Source organism: Haemaphysalis longicornis, unplaced genomic scaffold (genome assembly GCF_048455015.1).
Source record: "Haemaphysalis longicornis isolate Haplotype H1 unplaced genomic scaffold, Haemaphysalis longicornis Haplotype H1 scaffold_3, whole genome shotgun sequence".
NCBI lineage: Eukaryota > Metazoa > Arthropoda > Arachnida > Ixodida > Ixodidae > Haemaphysalis > Haemaphysalis longicornis.
The window spans coordinates 154,501,785-154,518,908 of NW_027526335.1; the positions used below are offsets into that span (position 1 = coordinate 154,501,785).

General features: G+C 47.9%; 1 protein-coding gene across 10 annotated transcripts in view; it reads right to left on the reverse strand.

The window, feature by feature from the left end:
* Window positions 1-17,124, reverse strand: part of LOC144175148 (uncharacterized) — a 71,792-nt gene that overhangs the window by 11,395 nt on the left and 43,273 nt on the right. For all 10 annotated transcript variants that reach the window (XM_077704227.1, XM_077704234.1, XM_077704233.1 and 7 more), the window contains 5 exons: window positions 15,141-15,305; window positions 9,671-9,766; window positions 5,851-5,963; window positions 1,454-1,682; window positions 935-1,054 (listed from right to left, as the gene is read on the reverse strand). In XM_077704227.1, the coding sequence (XP_077560353.1) occupies window positions 935-1,054; window positions 1,454-1,682; window positions 5,851-5,963; window positions 9,671-9,766; window positions 15,141-15,305 (723 nt within the window). The remainder of the gene's footprint in view (window positions 1-934; window positions 1,055-1,453; window positions 1,683-5,850; window positions 5,964-9,670; window positions 9,767-15,140; window positions 15,306-17,124) is intronic.

Consider the following 17,124-nt stretch of genomic DNA (forward strand, 5'->3'; position numbering starts at 1 on the left):
GAACAACAGCGCTATCGAATGCGCGAAGTGGTGCACCTGGAGTCGAGTCTGCCGTCGTCAGTTTTTTTATGTAATAAAGAACTCAGGTTCAGTTAAGTCCAGTCTTTATTATTCCCACGCATGCATCATTCCCGTTCCGTTCGGTGAAAAAGGTAAGGAATGCCTCAAGTAGAGGGGTTGGTTCCCATCCAATGTATGCAATCTGCCGGCGGCCGTGCGCGGCCCAACTGGTCTCTTTCAGTTTCACAGCTGTCCATCAGATTATTTCGTATCAGCCGTTTTAGACTAAAATAAAAAAATGTGGAAGCTGCCTTGGGGGAATGCCAGGCAGCGATCCGATTTGTTTGACTAACGGTTTTGGGTAAACCTGCCTCGTCCCGAAGGGCTTTATTAGAGCCAAGCTAATTCTGATGGCCACGACTGATTTTTGCAGCTGGTTATTAATTGCTCCTAGTTATATTCTTGCTTCATTTGCTCAGCTTATCATGCGTCTTTACACACTTGACCGCATGCGCTAGACCTTTTCCAAGTGCCGGTGCTAAGCTTTGAAAACGGTGTTTGGCAGTCTGCTTCGTATGCAGCACATGTGCAAAGTTCAAGCTTTTTTTTTAGCTTGAACTTCGGTGTTTTGCGACTCCCAATCAACTTCACATTTTTCCCGATTAAATTTGGCGGTGAAGCATTTAGAGTAGGTGCTCGAAGGTATGAAAACTTCACAAACGTATTTTTACCCAAAATGCATTTTCTTGTGTTTTTCAACCATTCTGAGACTCGCGTACCCCCCTTAAGACAATAAAACGGTTCCACTTATTCCTGCAACAAAGAACACTGCTTCCTTTCCCGTGCAAAAACCCGATGCGAATGGCACACCCATTGTGTATGGGACAGGACTGGTGCGAGAAGTGGCCCACTGGGAATGGCCCCACAGACCCACCTCCCCCGAGGGCAGCGGGTCGGGCGAGAGGAGCACGGCCCGGTAGAACTTGTCGTCATCCCGGAACTGGCAGGCATACATCCTGTCCATCACGGGCTCCTCCACCATGGCCGGGTTGCTCTGTGGCACATGAGAAGAGACGGGGGTTGTGACAGGCAGGGGGTCACTCGACACACACCAGCTGCGGAACTGCCCCCTTACACTCCACACACGTCAGACACTCATCCACTGTAGGCCCCGTGCACCGGGGCCAAACAGGGAGGGGCAAGTTGACTAGCCTGCCGCCACCTGGTGGAATAAAGTTAAAGCAGTACTTAAACGCTCGCAGCTGCTGCCACAAGGTTTGAAAGAAAAGCAGTGGAAACATAAGCAAACACCACATAGTTTAACGCTCCCAAATCTGAAAAACAGGCTTCGTTTCACTAAGCCGCAGTGCCACTCGGATTCTGCCGCAGAGTCTGGCAACCACAAGTGCACAACACTGGGGAGGAGCCCCGGGGGAAAAAAGGGGCCTCCCACCTGGCAGTACTGGTTGAGGCCCTCGAGGAAGTCCTCGACCTCCCTCAGGCCCGGCTCGTTGGTCTGCAGCCAGAGGACGCCGTCGTGGCCCACGTGGCTCAGCTGGGCCTTGCCCACGCACCCTTTGGGCGGCAGGCGGGCCGTCGTCAGCCGCTGGAAGATCTCGCTGTTCAGGTCCACATCCTCGGAGCCCCACGTGTCGAACATCACCACCGTGATGGGGTCCTCCCTGGGAACGAAACACACACACTCTGTCCCTGGCACCGTGCTCAGTCACCGGCATCCTCCAGCTCATGTGGAGGAAGCCTGCGCTTTGTATCGTACGGTAACAGCAGGAAATTTATAGAAAATTAAAGCCATTCCCCTCAATGTGAAAGCTGTCGGAAGTGCAGAGCACTGATTCGCCATAATGGGCTGTACCGCTGTTATCCACTCACTGCTACCACCTCATGCAATTTGAATTTCCCGCCTTCGCAGTGCTCGCGCGCCCCCTGCCTGAAATTGCGCCAGCGGGAGTTTTGTTCGTTTCGTGCTTTTCTCCCTGCACGTGCCGGCGTTGCACTGCCACATTTTGCATTTACTATCGTAAAAACCAACCCAACGGGCGTCTTTAACAAAAGGAACGCGGGCGCTGCCGGTTAATTACGTACATTTTTCCTCAAACGTGCCCATAGTTTTCTTTGTGTCAAACAACGGGAAGATATATGATAATTGCCACCGTTTCACAAGTTTCGAACGCTTATGACTATATAAACTGCTTGGCTTTCAAAGCCTCTGTGGTATGCTGTGAACAACAGCGTTAACCTCGGACGCCGCCTTTGTGCTCTATATACTTGGGTCGAGCGAGCGAGCTAGGACGAGGCGAGCGCCTAAAGTGCTCTGCACTTAATAAACTGCTGGAAATACTTTTAATTCGGCACTAACCTTTCACAAGTCTAGTAGCGCTGTGTACTGTTTAAACAGGACAATGCTATTTGCATGCTTACAGCTCCATTTCAGTTTCAATGTGTGATTAAAAAACTGCTCTAATAATGGGAAAGACTGCCCTTTTATAATGCTTTTATTTTTTTAGATGGGGACAAGTTTTCAAGTACCTCTCTTCATCTCGCGTGCAGTTAAAAGCAGCAAAAGCTGCTGCACAATTCACTGTCATGGTTGCCACCATTCGCTTTGGCAGCATCAATAGAAAAATTCCGCTTTCAAACATTCTAGGGCCCCATCAGGGAAACGGTTTTGGACCATGCAGACAAAACACAAGCTTATTCTATTCGAAAGCTGTAGTGTTTTATAGTGCCCTCAGCGCTTGAATGGCAGCAAACAATGCCGTATTCACTGAGAAATCAAACATTTTAAGCCAAAATTTCAATTCTCCTGCTAAATTGTTCGTTTTCATGACCTTGACTGACGTATCCAGAGCAGGGCCTTAAAACTAAAGACAGCCTGCTGACCAGGGCTGCTACCTTCTTACCTACAGCATTTTGGTTATCTTGCTTATCGCCCACTTTCATAGATGGCACTGCAATACCGCTGAAGTACCGGTGTTCGCACCTTGCTTCTGGTCGGACTTCTATACTTGCCGTATTTCTATTAAGTTAAGGTTCATACTAATCGTCTCCTGCAACATAAGCTATGGCTCGACCAACAAGGTCATGGAAGTGACCGTGCCGCTTATATCAGTTGGTCATGTTGCGTCGGACAAGTCGAATGCATCCAACGGCTGTGTTAGGCAGTGTCACCTGGCAACGTGCTGCACTAATTGCTTTGGTGTTTATGTGTTCACTCCTAACTAATTGTTCACCTCTCCATTCTTACTGCTTTAAATGAATTTGCTTTCCATTTAAGCGCTAACAGCTCGTCCGGCAAGCTTATAAGCCAAGCCTACTTTGCGTTTGCTTTTGCCGGCAAATCGCACAGCTGGGCAAATCACATCATAGGTTCTGTTGCGGGTAAGGAGCTAGTGGGTCACATGGCCAGTCCCTTTTTCTCTAGTTATATACCGTATTTACACGATTGTAAGTCGACCATTTTGTCATCAGTGGCGCTGCAGGTTATCTTTTATGGCTAAAGTTTCTGTTCATGTTGTAATTACCGTATTTACATGATTGTAAGTCGACTTGAATGTAGGACTGAAATCGCACTACAGTAGAATCTCGATGATACGAATCTCGCGGGACCGCGACAAATATTCGTATCATCCGAAATTCGTATGAACCAACACAGACCAAAAAATTGAGCGCTGGAAAAAGTTTTCGTTTATTTCTTTTCTTATTTTCGCGTGAACAAATCCATGATTTTTTCTGCTTTTTTTAAACCCCCACGTCACAAAGCAGTCCTTTCTGGAGTGCGCAACGCTTCGCCTAGCTTCGCGCTTGTCTCCTCACTCCCGGCTACACGCCGCAACAGTTAAGCGTGAACCGCATGGTGCGTTTTTGCACGCGATTCGCACGCATCGGCTTTGCGCGCGCTGTATTTTCAAGGCCGCATTGACGATTTCGCGCCCGCGGTATCTCCTACCTCGGTCAGAAAAAGACGCTGAGGACTTGCGAAACGCTCGAGACAGCACCCCGGCTCCGCCCGAGATGTTTAGGCTTAGCACTCCGGCAGATATTTTATGGGCGCTTTCACTAGCGGCGCGGATGGTGTTTTATAGTACCGTTTTCGCCAACGTTATCAGCTCCTTTACTGCACAAGAAACTTCGTGTCTGCCTTGAGCGGCATTTTAAAGAGCGGCTAGAAGCAGTACGTCGCTCAAGCGGCTGTGCCACTGCGCGGCCGAAGCCACCGCCATGTTGCCGCCGCCGGCCGCGGCGCGCGCAGCGTGGGAGAGGTTTCGCGGCGCGCATGGGGCGTGCGGGGTGCTTTTTCGCGAGCAGAAAACAACAGCCCGGCCGTTTCTGGAGAAAGAAGAGTGACAAATGGGGAGAGAGAGCCGTCACTTGCTTGTTCGGCAGTCGGGCGCCTCGCCGGCTCGTTCGTATCATCCGCCGGGCCGCGCAGGTCCGTTCGTAACAGCCGAAATTTTTCCCATTGCAAACAATGCAATTTTGCCGGGACTTTTCAGAAATTCGTATCATCCCGAAATTCGTATCACCCAGAATCGTATCATCGAGATTCTACTGTACCAGGAAAATTGCAGATTTGATAAAACGAGGAAAAATGTTTCAGAACTTTTTCAAGCAGTTGACACGCACATCTGGCATATCAAAATGATCAGTTGTGATAAGGGAGTGCAACAAAACAAGAATAAATGTTCTCCACCAACCCGAACAAAAGTTATTGCATGTTACATTTGAAATGTAATACATGATTTGGTATTTCAGACAAATTTTTTTGTGGAGTTTATTGTAAAGCTAACCCCTTTATCTTGGTCCTGTTGCCCATGTAGTGACTTGAAATCCCTCATGAAAAGGAATTATAATAATTGCTACCTTGTAGGGCAAGAGATTTGAACTTCTGTAACTGCTACAACATGAAAATATGGGGCTGCGAGAAACCCAGTTTCACAGTATATTTTACCGAAAGAAACAAACGTGAAACTTTGGAAGTGTGACTAAAAAAAACCCCAGGAGCATGGACAGTGTGCATCCTGTCCAGCAAGGATGGTTGAAACGCAAAGCTTTCTTCGGCCACAAACAGTCGAATCAAAGCCAATCCTATGAGGGATTTGTTTGTTGTCTGAGTTTGGACTGACGATGATGCCCTTGAAGTGCTTGACACGCACTCAGGGGAATTGGCCAGGGATAAACTATTGACTGTGCACCTGCACTTTGTGTGCCTTTGTGGGAGCCCACTGTGTAAGCTGGCTTTCCTTGCGGCGCGTTTTAGGCTTAGCGATTTGGATTTTCGACTGACTTTGCACTTTGAAGACATTGGCTTCAAACCAGAGGAAGCTTCGCATTTAAACAGTATTTCAGTTCACCCACAATCATCAAACAACATCATTATCATTAGAGAAAGTCTGCTTTCCTGTGGAGTCTGTGTTTGTGCGGGAAAAAAAAAAAAAAAAAAAAGAAAAGAAAGAAAGAAAGCTTTACTTTAATAACTGAAAATGACTTGACTGTCACAACGGCACAATCGGGTGGACAGCTTCACAACGTGAAGTACCCAAACTCTATTCAACAACGGGAAGAATTTTTTTTTACTGAGGTGCTTGTGTAAAGCTGGCGTTCCTGTAGTGCATTTTTTCCCCCGTGCGCCGAATGCCATCAGGGAGGCACAGAAAGCTTCGCTTTAAGAAATTTAAGTGAAAGGCAACTCTTTCCAATCCACATGCAATGCCAGAGGCAAAATTGTTGCCAGAATGTTTTGACCAGCGGACGGACACTGCTGTCACCAAAAAGCAGCACATGCCCCCCCACCCCAAGCCAAAGAAAGGCAGAGCCTCTTCCTCTCCTGACCTGCTGATGACTTCGGCCACAAGCGACTTGCCAAGGAGGAGGTCGCCGAGGATTTGCGTGGCCCCTTCGCTGTCGGCGTGCTTCGCCAGGCCGTCCAGCTGGCACTGGATGGCCTGCCAGGGGAGAAGAAAGGCGGCAGGGCGGGAAACGAGCATCAGCTCCAGTTGCACAGCAGCGCACTTCAACAGCAGCCCCAGAGAGGCCAACTGCAGTGGAAGTTCTGACTTCTGTATAATCAGCCTAAAAAGACTGCGATACAAAATATGGCGGGTGAAATGCATGCGTACACGGCGTAAACGACCAGCAAAAATTGGCAATTTTGAAACCAAAATTTAGAAGACTGCGGCCACCATGAGCGAGCAATTGGAGCGGTTGGAGCACGCCTGCACGCAACATGCAACAGCCCTCGGAGAACAGCCTCCATTTAGACCGGAATATAGGTCGACCCGGTATATACCGTATAAACCGGATTATAGGTCAACCCGGTATATAGGTCGACCCCCTACCTTGAGGTGGGAAAAGTTGACAAAAAAATAATTTGGCACAGAAGCGCACTCACAATGTCTATATTTTCGACGCCCGTCTGTCACTGCCACTCACTATGCCTGCCGAAGTCACTCGTCCGAGCTCTCAGAGTCGTCCGAGGATGACTGCTTCACACTGTCATCTTCCATGCCATCAGGCGCGTTGCTGATGGAGCACTTCCTGAACGCTCGTGTACCCATGTCGTCGGGCAGCGACTGCCCAGAGAAGGACACCCAGCTTGACACGGTCGCAACCGGCCCGTATAAGTCTTTTTGTTGTTTCCGGCTATCCACTCATTTTACAGTTCGCGGAGCCGATCCGCGCATGGCCTCCGGAGCGATCGTGAGCGAAGTTCCCGGACGAAGTCCGCCACTTTGTTCTCTAACTCGGGGTGCACCGCTTGACGTCCACAGAACGATCAGTTTCGGGGGTTGCACGCGCACAGCTTAGCTTTCTGGCTCCGCCAGTACCGCACACTTTTCTCTGAAACGCCTAACTGGCGTTACGCCACCATATTCCCATTCTGCTCGGTGACGCAATCGCCATTAGCTTAAACGCCGCGGTGAACTGGTGTCGACTGCCGCCACTCATCTCGGAACAGAGACGTACAGAAATGTACGCACGCACGCGTAATAGACGAGTAAAAGATGAAAACCTAGAGAAAAGTGAAATCAAATAAAGGCCTGATAGAGCGAGAGAGCAGTCCGACACGAATGGCGATTGGCGACGGACTACGCTTGCACATTGTAGCCAGACAACGATTTACATTCTGCCAATGACCGCTATATAAGACGAGGGGTGACTTTTGTGCGGATTTTTTTGGAAAAAAAACTCGACCTATATTCCGGTTTATACGGTAGTTCGACCCCCTAGCTTGAGGTGGGAAAAGTTGACAAAAACAAAAAAGAAAAATCGGCACAGAAGTGCACAGACAATGTCTATATTTATTTTCGATGCCCGTCCATCACTGCCACCCACTACGCCTGCCGAAGTCACTCGTCCGAGCTGTCAGAGTCGTCCGAGGATGACTGCTTCTCACTGTCATCTTCAGTGCCGTCGAGCGCGTTGCTGATGGAGCACTTACTAAACGCTTGTGCAACCGTGTCAGCGACTGCCAAGAGGAGGACACCCAGCTTGACACGGTTGCGAGGGATGGTCTTCGCAGCCGGCCCGTAGATGTCTTTTCGTTGTTGCCAGCTATCCACTCATCGTACAGCTCGCGGAGCCAGTCTGTGGATGGCCTCCACTTAACCGGAAGCGATCGCGAGCGGAGTTCCTGAACGAAGTCCGCCACTTTGTTCTCCAACACGGGGTGCACCGCTTGACGTCCACGGAACGATCTGTTCCGGGGGTCGCACGCACACAGCTTAGCTTTCTGGCTCCACCAGTACCGCACACTTTTCTCCGAAACTCCAAACTGGCGTTGTGCTGCAATATTCCCATTCTGCTCGGCGACTCAATCGCCTTCAGCTTAAACGCAGCGGTGAACTGGCGTCAACTTCCGCCGCTCATCTCGGAGCAGACACGTACAGAAATGCACGCACGCACACAAGACAAGTAAAAGACGAAAAACAAGAGAAAAGAGAAAAGCAAATAAAGGCCTGATAGTGAGAGAGAGCAGTCCGACACAATGGGCTATGGCGACGAACAACGCTTGCACATTGTCGGCAGACAACAATTTACATTCTTCCATGACCTCTATATAAGACGAGGGGTGACTTTTGTGCGGATTTTTTTGGAAACAAACTCGACCGTATTATGTACCAGTTTATACGGTAGCCAGAAAACTTCATGGCCGTTTGTGCGACCCAGCAGCAGGTGCGACGGAGCTATTTCAAACGTTTCTAACTGACTAACAATGCACTCCACACGTCATGTCCCGGTTGGCTTGGTGGTACGTAGTGCTAGCTCAAAATAAATTGTTTTGCCGAGGTGACATTTGAGTGCCATTTTCCAAGAAGCCCCACATGTGGCACGCTGAAGAGAATGTGAAGTGCGCCGACAACCTGCACAAAATGCCTGCTGCTCGTGGGTCAGATACCTCACGATAAGCAGTGGATAGACAGGGGAACAGGGAATGCCGCGGGTTTGCCTTCTCGGCACGTTTTGCTCCTATGTCTCCGGCGCTGAGCATTGCAGGCAAGTCCAACTTCTCCTGTCGGCCCAATCAGGCGGACAGTGGCACCTCAGCACTAATCACAAAGCGAAATGAGCACCGCTTTGCTCAAGTCTGAAAATGCCGCAGTCACTGTTTTGTTTCGGCGGCCTCACTTCTCAAGAATGGTGCAGAGTGAGCTGCAAGCGGTTCCAAAACTCATTGGCACTGTTCTTCTCGTCGAGAGCAAACGTGCCGAACGCACATGCACACTGCTGAGCGGTAGCTGTTATCAACTCGTGTCGGCAGTACTCCCGGAATCCGGAGCGGGCACTTGCACTGGAGTTGCTGTACTGCAATCACAGGCAACGACTAGATAGCGCCTTGTAACTCAGAAGCACGCACTTTGCAGGCATGAATATCACCCGTAAACATGGCACAACCACAATCATGGACCACGATGAGGCACTTCTGAAGCACATGGGCAGCGTGAAGCGTGAATAGTACGTAGCGGAAAGAAGGCTCGCACCACAGTCGCCACTGACAAGCCTGCACTATCCACTGCGGTCGACAACACACAGTAACCATACACTAACTGCATTAAAAACAGCCCGATCCGCTTTTGATTTTAACAGAGGTGCTGTCAAAACGGCGGTTATTGCTTTACCCGCAGCTGCCCTAACATGTAAACATCCGGGCGCAGAATTCGAAATGGCGACCAGAGTCGATGGAGAGGGCTCGAAAAATAGATCTCATCGAAGCAATCGCAGATTACTTCGTGCAGCAGGATAAAATTTATGGCCTCTGCAAGGCGCGCTTGTCGAAAGCGCGATTTGGATGAAACTTGCCGAGCAGACGGTGTAGCAGCAGGGCGTTGGCGTGCGCCGACGTCTCTCGCTTCCGCAAAGCCAGGAATGTTCGGAAACTCCACTCGACTATCCAAAAAAAAAAATCGAATAGTAGCTATTCGATTTGCGAATTGCATTATTTGCGGAGGTACTATTCGATTCATTTTCGAATATCCCAGTATTCGCACACCCCTACAGATATGCCATCGGACGTCGACGAGTCCCTGCACAGCCACGCCATGCCTACCCGAGATCCCGCAGTGGCTACTGCACCATCCCCGATATCTTTGTAGGCTTGCAGAGATCGATGCATGCCAGCTGCACATGCTAGACACGCAAGTGCAGCACCCACCTGCATGGGCAGCGCCGCAAACTCCTCTTCCAGATCCAACAGGGCTGTCTCGTCAAGCGTCCACGTGTTGCCCTCATCGACAAAGTAGACCTCCGCCTGCAACAGAAGCCGAAAGGAGGAAGCGCAGGCTTCAATCACACGACGTCTAACAAGCGCAGTCCTTGAAACTGCAATCGGTTATTTACAAAAAGAAAAAAAAGCCTGTGCCTAGTTTCAACAAAGGCAGATTACATGGTACCATTCCAGGTTCACTTGTCTTCCAATGACGAACGGTGGCAGGCGTGTACTCACCCAGCCACGAACAAAGGCACACCCCCCCCCCCTTTTTTAAGGGGGGACGTGGCTTTCAAAATCAACTTCTTTATTTCTGAGTGGATTTTGATGAAAATTGGCACAGAAACTGGAAATGCTTCTGTGATAACACCATAAAAATTTCAAGATAATATTTTGATAACTTTTTTATTTATTAAATTTTCTTTCTGTTCCGCTTGTAACGAGCTTGAGCGACTTATAAAACACGATAGAAAACTTGTTCAAAGTGCTTTGCATTCCCAAATGAATGGGCGAGGTCGTGACAGTTTTAGAATTTTTTTTTTACAAAACAATATTTTTTAGTTTTCATTTTTTTAGAGGTTAATGTGCAACAGGCATGTCGACTGTGAACGACTATTTGAATAAAAAAGTCACAAAAAACAAATCTGGAAAACCAAAAGTGTCACGACCTGAACTGTTCATCAAGGAATGTAATGCAAGAAACGGAATCAAAATAGACCCAATGGTCACGAAGAAATCCCTGGTACAAGCGACATAGGTGGCAAAAAAAACTGTTTTGAGAAAACGGCTTCCGAAGTTGCAACATAGGTTTCACTTATCAAAAGTCGCCACGGTTGCAGCCTTTCATGTCCTTTTGAACATGGGGCTTCTGGAAGGCTTTGCCTTGAAATTGGAGTGCCTTTTACAGCCTTTCTCTTTCCAGAAAACATCATTTTCAGCTCCTCCGTGAAGAGTACATACCCCCTTTGCAAACCAAACGGAGGGGAAGATGGGTTTCAATGGGCTTTCAATGCAAAGTAGGTTAGCTGGTTGGCTGTATCGCACTGGACAACCTCCTTTTGCAGTGTTGTCACCATGGCAACAAGTTAAGCATTTTTTTTTACTTAAATTTGAACATTTTTGGCTTTTTTTGTTTTATCTTGCCTGGCACAGCAACTTAGTACTCATACGTGCAGGTGTTCATTGCCAAAAGTTTGCATACCACAAGGATGAAAATGAGCTACTTTGAAGCTTGGTAGAGTATTCTGCATAACTCCCAACTTCAATGCAAGAGCATATTTTTTTACTACTTTTGACATTCAAGGCATCCAATATTTCTCGCAGCACAGCCAGTATGCCCTAAGCAATGGTATCAATAATTTCCCTAAAAAAATCACTGTTAAATGCTGCCACAGTACCGTACATTTTTAACGCAGAGAGCATATTTTTATTCCTATATTACTAACTCAAACCTGTTTGCATGAAAATTACAAGTTAACGGGAAACGTAGCGCAAGAAAGGCGATATGGCTCGCGCGCATCGCAGCGCACGCTTACCGCGACATATCGAACTTTGATTATACCTGATATGGCTGGTCAGGTCGCTTTTAAGATTAAATCTAACGTCGCAGGCATTAATTACAACTACTGGCGTTCAATCGTAACCGGTTGCCCAGTCATGTGATGCTCCAATGCGCGTCGGCTATGCCGTGCGCGCCGCAGCGTTTGACGCGTCAACCGTTTCTTTCTCAAGGCTAGCGAGCCCACAGGCAAAACACAGCAATAACTAAGCGTGTAAACATCGCAAATCCGACTAAAAGTTCACTTCACGAACCGCTATCACAAGCGCGCACACCGCGTCACCCTCCAAGGTCTGGCGACGGTAGAGTCACGCGCACCACGAAGCGTTCGATGACCTCCGCCTTTCGAGCCACACAACTTCCCGTAATCTGGCTCGTTATCTCTGGCATTCCCATCGCGATAACGTGCGTGTTGAATACCACAGATTGAACAGAAACTCGGCCGAGCGAAGCGGCGAAAATGAATTCAATCCGCTCGCTACGCAGCTCAGGCGGCCGCCATCTTGCGGTGCGCCCGCGACATCCAATCAGGAGGGTCGTTGTTCTGCGCCCCGACCGGAGGACCAATAGCGCTTCAGCAACTATTTCTAGCTTCGTTTGTGCGTCGCTTCTTTTCTGCCGTTTGTGCGTTTGTGAATGAACGAAGATACAAGAGACGAGCGGAACTGGAAAGACGATCGCTCGGCCGATTAACCATATCAAAATGGCCGCGCCCGGTGGCACCGTTGCGGAGATAGAGCGCTCCGAAAATTGCCGTTTTTTCGCCCTTTTGCGCTGATAGTTTGTCACCGCGCCTGACAAAAGTATTTTTTTATGCCACTTTGCGACGCTTTTCAGCGTAAAAACTTTGCAGACGCACAGAATAGGAAACATAGAACCCGAATATGTGGGTTTCAAAAAAAACGATGTTTTGGTCATTTTTCCGAAGTTGAAAGCCGCGTCCCCCCTTAAATGGGGACACTGCTCTTGAGGACATTTTTGTTATTTTTTAACCTATGTGCTTGAGATTTACACATTGAGTGTATTTCTACACCCTGAGCACAAATATGCAGTCAGTTTTCGTCTTTGGGGTGCAAGTTTAGAGTTGTGCAACATGTTATGCCACTCCGTTTCAGGCAATATTTTCATTATCTACCTATGAAATACTCAAACAGCTTTCATCCCTTTCTGCTCTAGAAGGACCAGGGAGTGCAACTATACCACAGCAGTAATTTTAGCCTCGTTTCTGCAAATGCTGTAAACTTCGTAAATGCAAGGTCATCAATTACCAATGTTTTTGTAAAACTAACTGCATAAAATCTTGTGCCAGCAAAAAGAAATTCTACACTTTTGTGGTTTTATTGCACTGTTCAGTTCATAAGCTTTCGGATGCAGCAAAAACGACACAAATCGAACCAGTACACCCCAAGATATTGTACCGACAGCTGACCCTCTGGGAAAAAAAATTGGCTCCGAGAAAACAGGGCACAAAGTTTGGAAACATAGGCAAAAATGGTCATTAAGGCGACTTTAAAGGGCAACAGCTTTGTGAATACTTATGATACAGCTATGATATTTTGCAGGCACATTCTTTGGGGCCTGTAGACTGCAAATAAAATTTATACAGGAAATTGATTTTTTGACAAATTTTCGATCCTCAAGACTACTTTTAAGAAGAGAAACTTCGCATAAACAACTGGTTATAAAATGAAGTATGTCCCTTGTAAAGTATGAGTAGACTGCTTGTAAAGTATGCCGCGGGAGACGCGAAAATCCACACTATAAGCGGTACCGCACTTTACCCAACCACATCACAAGCTACCTTTCAATCATTCTTTGTTCATAGTTGCTCAAACGAACACCACTTCAAAACCGAAGCCTGGTCTTTATTTCATTTTGTTTTTCCCCCCCGTCAGACGGTGCTGCAGAAAAACGTGCCGGGAGCAAACTACGGGCACGGATTTTATACTTTGTATTTATGTTTTGAAGGACTTGTTTTTTACCGTCTAGAGGTGCGGATGCCACAGGGAAGGAAAAAGCCCCGCTGATGGCGGCGAGACAACGCGCGTCAGCGATGTTGAAGGGGTTGGCTCTCAGCATAGCGTACATGTAATGGAAACATCCAGCGACGCAGCTCGCCATCTCCAGATTTTCGAAAAGGAAAAGGGCGGTTGATTATCTGCATGACGTTCTGATCGCAACAACCTGGGGTGCGTCAAGCAAAGGCAGTTGTTATCACACGGGTAGAAACCAAACACGAACAAAACATTGGCCTTTTTTTTTTTTTTTCTATGTCGAAATTAGAGAAGAGGAGCGAGCACGGACTGTGTCAGATGACTGATTCAGTCTTTTTTTTTTTTTTTCCTTTCGCGCGACCCTAAAACGATGCCCCATCCGCACCGGTCGATTAGTGGACCTGTTAAAAACCGCACTCTAAACGTTATTGTGATTTGGCCAACCTCGTTTTAATTAAGCGGTATGCTTATGCATCGAGTTCTATTAGAGGCAAACCGGCGGTCACAAAAACCTTAGTTACATCCGGTCCCACACCACAAGTGGTTACGTTATAAATGGTGTACACCATATTCATGTTCGTCTTCCCAATACAATTTAGTTGCGACTCTGCACCCATCCTGTGTCTCACCTCAGTCCAGTCGTTTACGCGCAGTTTCTCTTGTTAAAAATATTAACATCGACTAGCCCAACAACATGCTGAGTTGATCCGCACACACTACCCCCCTCCCTATCAAATTTGCCACTCCGGAATGGGACTTAAACCAAAAATGCACACTGAATGTTGCCCTCGAAAATGGAAGAAGTCGCATTTCCCGTGCTCATTACCCTGGTTAACATACCGCTGTCCTCTGTGAGCAAAGGGACCCAACTAGCTACCGTATTTACTCGCATAATCCTCGCACTTTTTTTTCGGAAAAGTCAATGCTAAGTTAGGGGTGCGAGAATTATGCGGGGAAAAAAAATCCGGTGCACAGTGTTGCCAATCTGCCTCCTGCCAATCCCGCTAAATGTAGCGGTCGTTTTTTGTATATGTAAGCTCAGTGTTGCCAACAGCAGCTATTTCTTTTTATTTTATTATCTACAACGTAAACAGTCTCTCGTCGATCAGCGATCATGAAATTGCCGCCTTTGCTTTCTGGCGCGCGCCCAATCTCGTAGTCGTCATGTGCGTGCCCTACCCCTGCAGTAACGCACATTGAAGTGGGTGACGCCGAAGTGCCTGCCTGCAGCGCGGTTGCCGTGTTCGATAGCGTACTCTATCGCTTTCAGTTTGAAAGCGGCACCAAGCACAAAACAAAGAGATCAAAAAGTTCTCAAAATGGCAGCGAGCTATCCACCGTTGACGCGAGTGACGGGACCACGACAACGACACGACAGCGGGCTGCTCGAACGGCGTCTAGTTGCGCGCACGCGAAACCGGCTCAAGGACAGTGTGAGCAGCGTGTTAGGGCGCCTGTTTAACAGCTAGGCGCCCTAACACGCTGCTAGGGTTGTTAGGGCGCCTGGATGGCCTTGGATACACGGCGCTCTCCGGCGAACGGAGAGGCGGCGGGGGAGGGCGCGCGTTGGAGAGCGCGTGCGCCATGCGGGCTTCGCGAGCAGGCAACTTTCGCCGCTGCAAAGTTGGGGTGCGAGGATTATGCGAGGAACCAAAAAATCCAAGTTTTGGTGGCTCACATTAGGGGTGCGAGGATTACGCGAGTGCGAGGATTACGCGAGTAAATACGTACTTGCGCAAACGGGCAGCACAACCACCCACTGCTCCTCATCCCCACCACCACGGCCAGCGTGGCCCCGCTCAGCTTTTCACTGCGAGCGACGTGAGCGTGCAGCACAACTCAGGCCGACGCCACCAGCCCTCACCTTGCCATTCTCCAGCCTCTTGGTGAGCTCCACGCGCAGCCAGATCTGGTCGTAGAGCGTGGCGTACCAGTGGCCCTCCTTGAGCTCCATGGCGACATCGGCAGCGTTGCTGTCACCACTGCCGTAGCGCAGCGCCATCTTCTGCAGCATCTCCTGGTACTCGGCCTGCAGGGAAGCGGCCACCGCTCATCACACGACATCACTGCAACAACTAGTGGCAACTGCGCAACACCTGTACGGTCACGCTCACAACGTCCAAATCTTGACACAGCTGGGGCAGTTTAGACCAACTTCAGCAAAGCTTTTGACACCAATGATCATAACATTTTGCTCCTGAAATTAGAATCTTCTGGTATTTCGGGATCCCCTTTATCACTCCTAAAGAGTTTCTTGAGTAATAGATCTCAAGTCGTCTATGTCAATAACTCCAATTCTGACCCTTTTATTGCTAATAAAGGTGTCCCCCAAGGCTCCATCTTCGGCCCCTTGTTAATCGTAATTTTTATTAATGATCTCCCTTCGTGTCTTCATCACTCCAGTTGCTTTCTGTATGCAGATGATACCACTATTGTGTCATCCCATCGTAATTAACATACTTTGACGTGCAATTTGCAGAATGACTTGTTGGCCAACCAAGCATGGTGCTTTTGTAATCGGCTCGTTATTAATGTTAAGAAAACTGTTTTCTTCCATTTCACTCCCCTCAAAAACACCTATTTCACGTCTCTAATACATCAACGCAGACTGAATTCCGTCTGCTGATTGCGTGTGTTTTCTTGGTATTATTGTGGATAGCCATCTCAAATTTCATCACCATGTAAATTCAATTTATGGAAAGGTTTCATATGGAAACCGTGCCCTGCTCAGGGCTCGATCCTACTTTGATATAAAAACAGTAGTAATTATGTATTATGCATCTATTCACAGTAATTTGAATTATTGTATATTGTCTTGGGGCAGCGCGTATTGTAATCATCTCTGGCCTCTTCAAAAATTCCAAAAACAAGCTTTAAGAATCATTACTTTTTCTTCCCGTCTATCTTCTTCTACTCCTCTGTTCATTGAACTTGCTATTTTGCCCCTCCCCTGTCTTTTCCAGCTAAATATCGACACTTTGTTCTTCAAAGTATTGCGTTGTGGACTCCTGATATTTATTTTCCCACTTAGCACTATCTCTCACCCAAGCTCCACTCGGTTCTCCTCTCGCAGCAACTTTCTACTTCCCTAAGTAAAAACTAACTTCGGTAAACAAACTATTCAGTTCTCGTGCTTGCACTTGTGGAATACCTTAAACCACGACATTAAAACTTCTCAATCTGTCATACCCTTGGCAAAAAACGGAAACTTTACCTATTGTCTTCACTACAGTGATGTGATGCGTCAAATTGCAGTTTTCTTCCTATTGTCACAGCTGATTTTTTGAACATTTGTGCAGTACTTTTCTATTTTGTTTACCAGTGTTCTCATTGTAATTTTGTTCTATAGTCATTTTGCTAATTTGTGTAGGAGGTCCCGCTCACGGTTTTCATAACGTCGGGACCTCCTACCCATGTCATGTTGGTTGTAATAAAGCTTATTTTCAATTCAATTCAATTCAATTCAATCAAGCTGGGAACATATTTTAACACAGAAGCTGTTTACCAAATCTAATTTTTCGTGCCTGCAGTTAAAAATACAAAAGAATTGTTGAGCGCGTGTGTGTACGCACCTCCTGACGACCGCCCAGCGTCCCCGGCCCACATGCTTGTCAAGCCAGGCACACCCACTTAGGACGATTGGCCAAGATTGGCCAAATGCAGAGTTCCGCGTAATCGTGGCAACACTCACTCGGAACGAGAAAGACACGTCACAGAGTGTACGCCCCTCCAAAGTGATGCCCAATGATTACCACTTCCAAAGAAGTGAAATGAGCTCCCACTTGTAGCACCAATGATGGAGCAAAGGTCGTTGCGGCAGCGAAAAAGAACCAAATCGGCTGCAATCG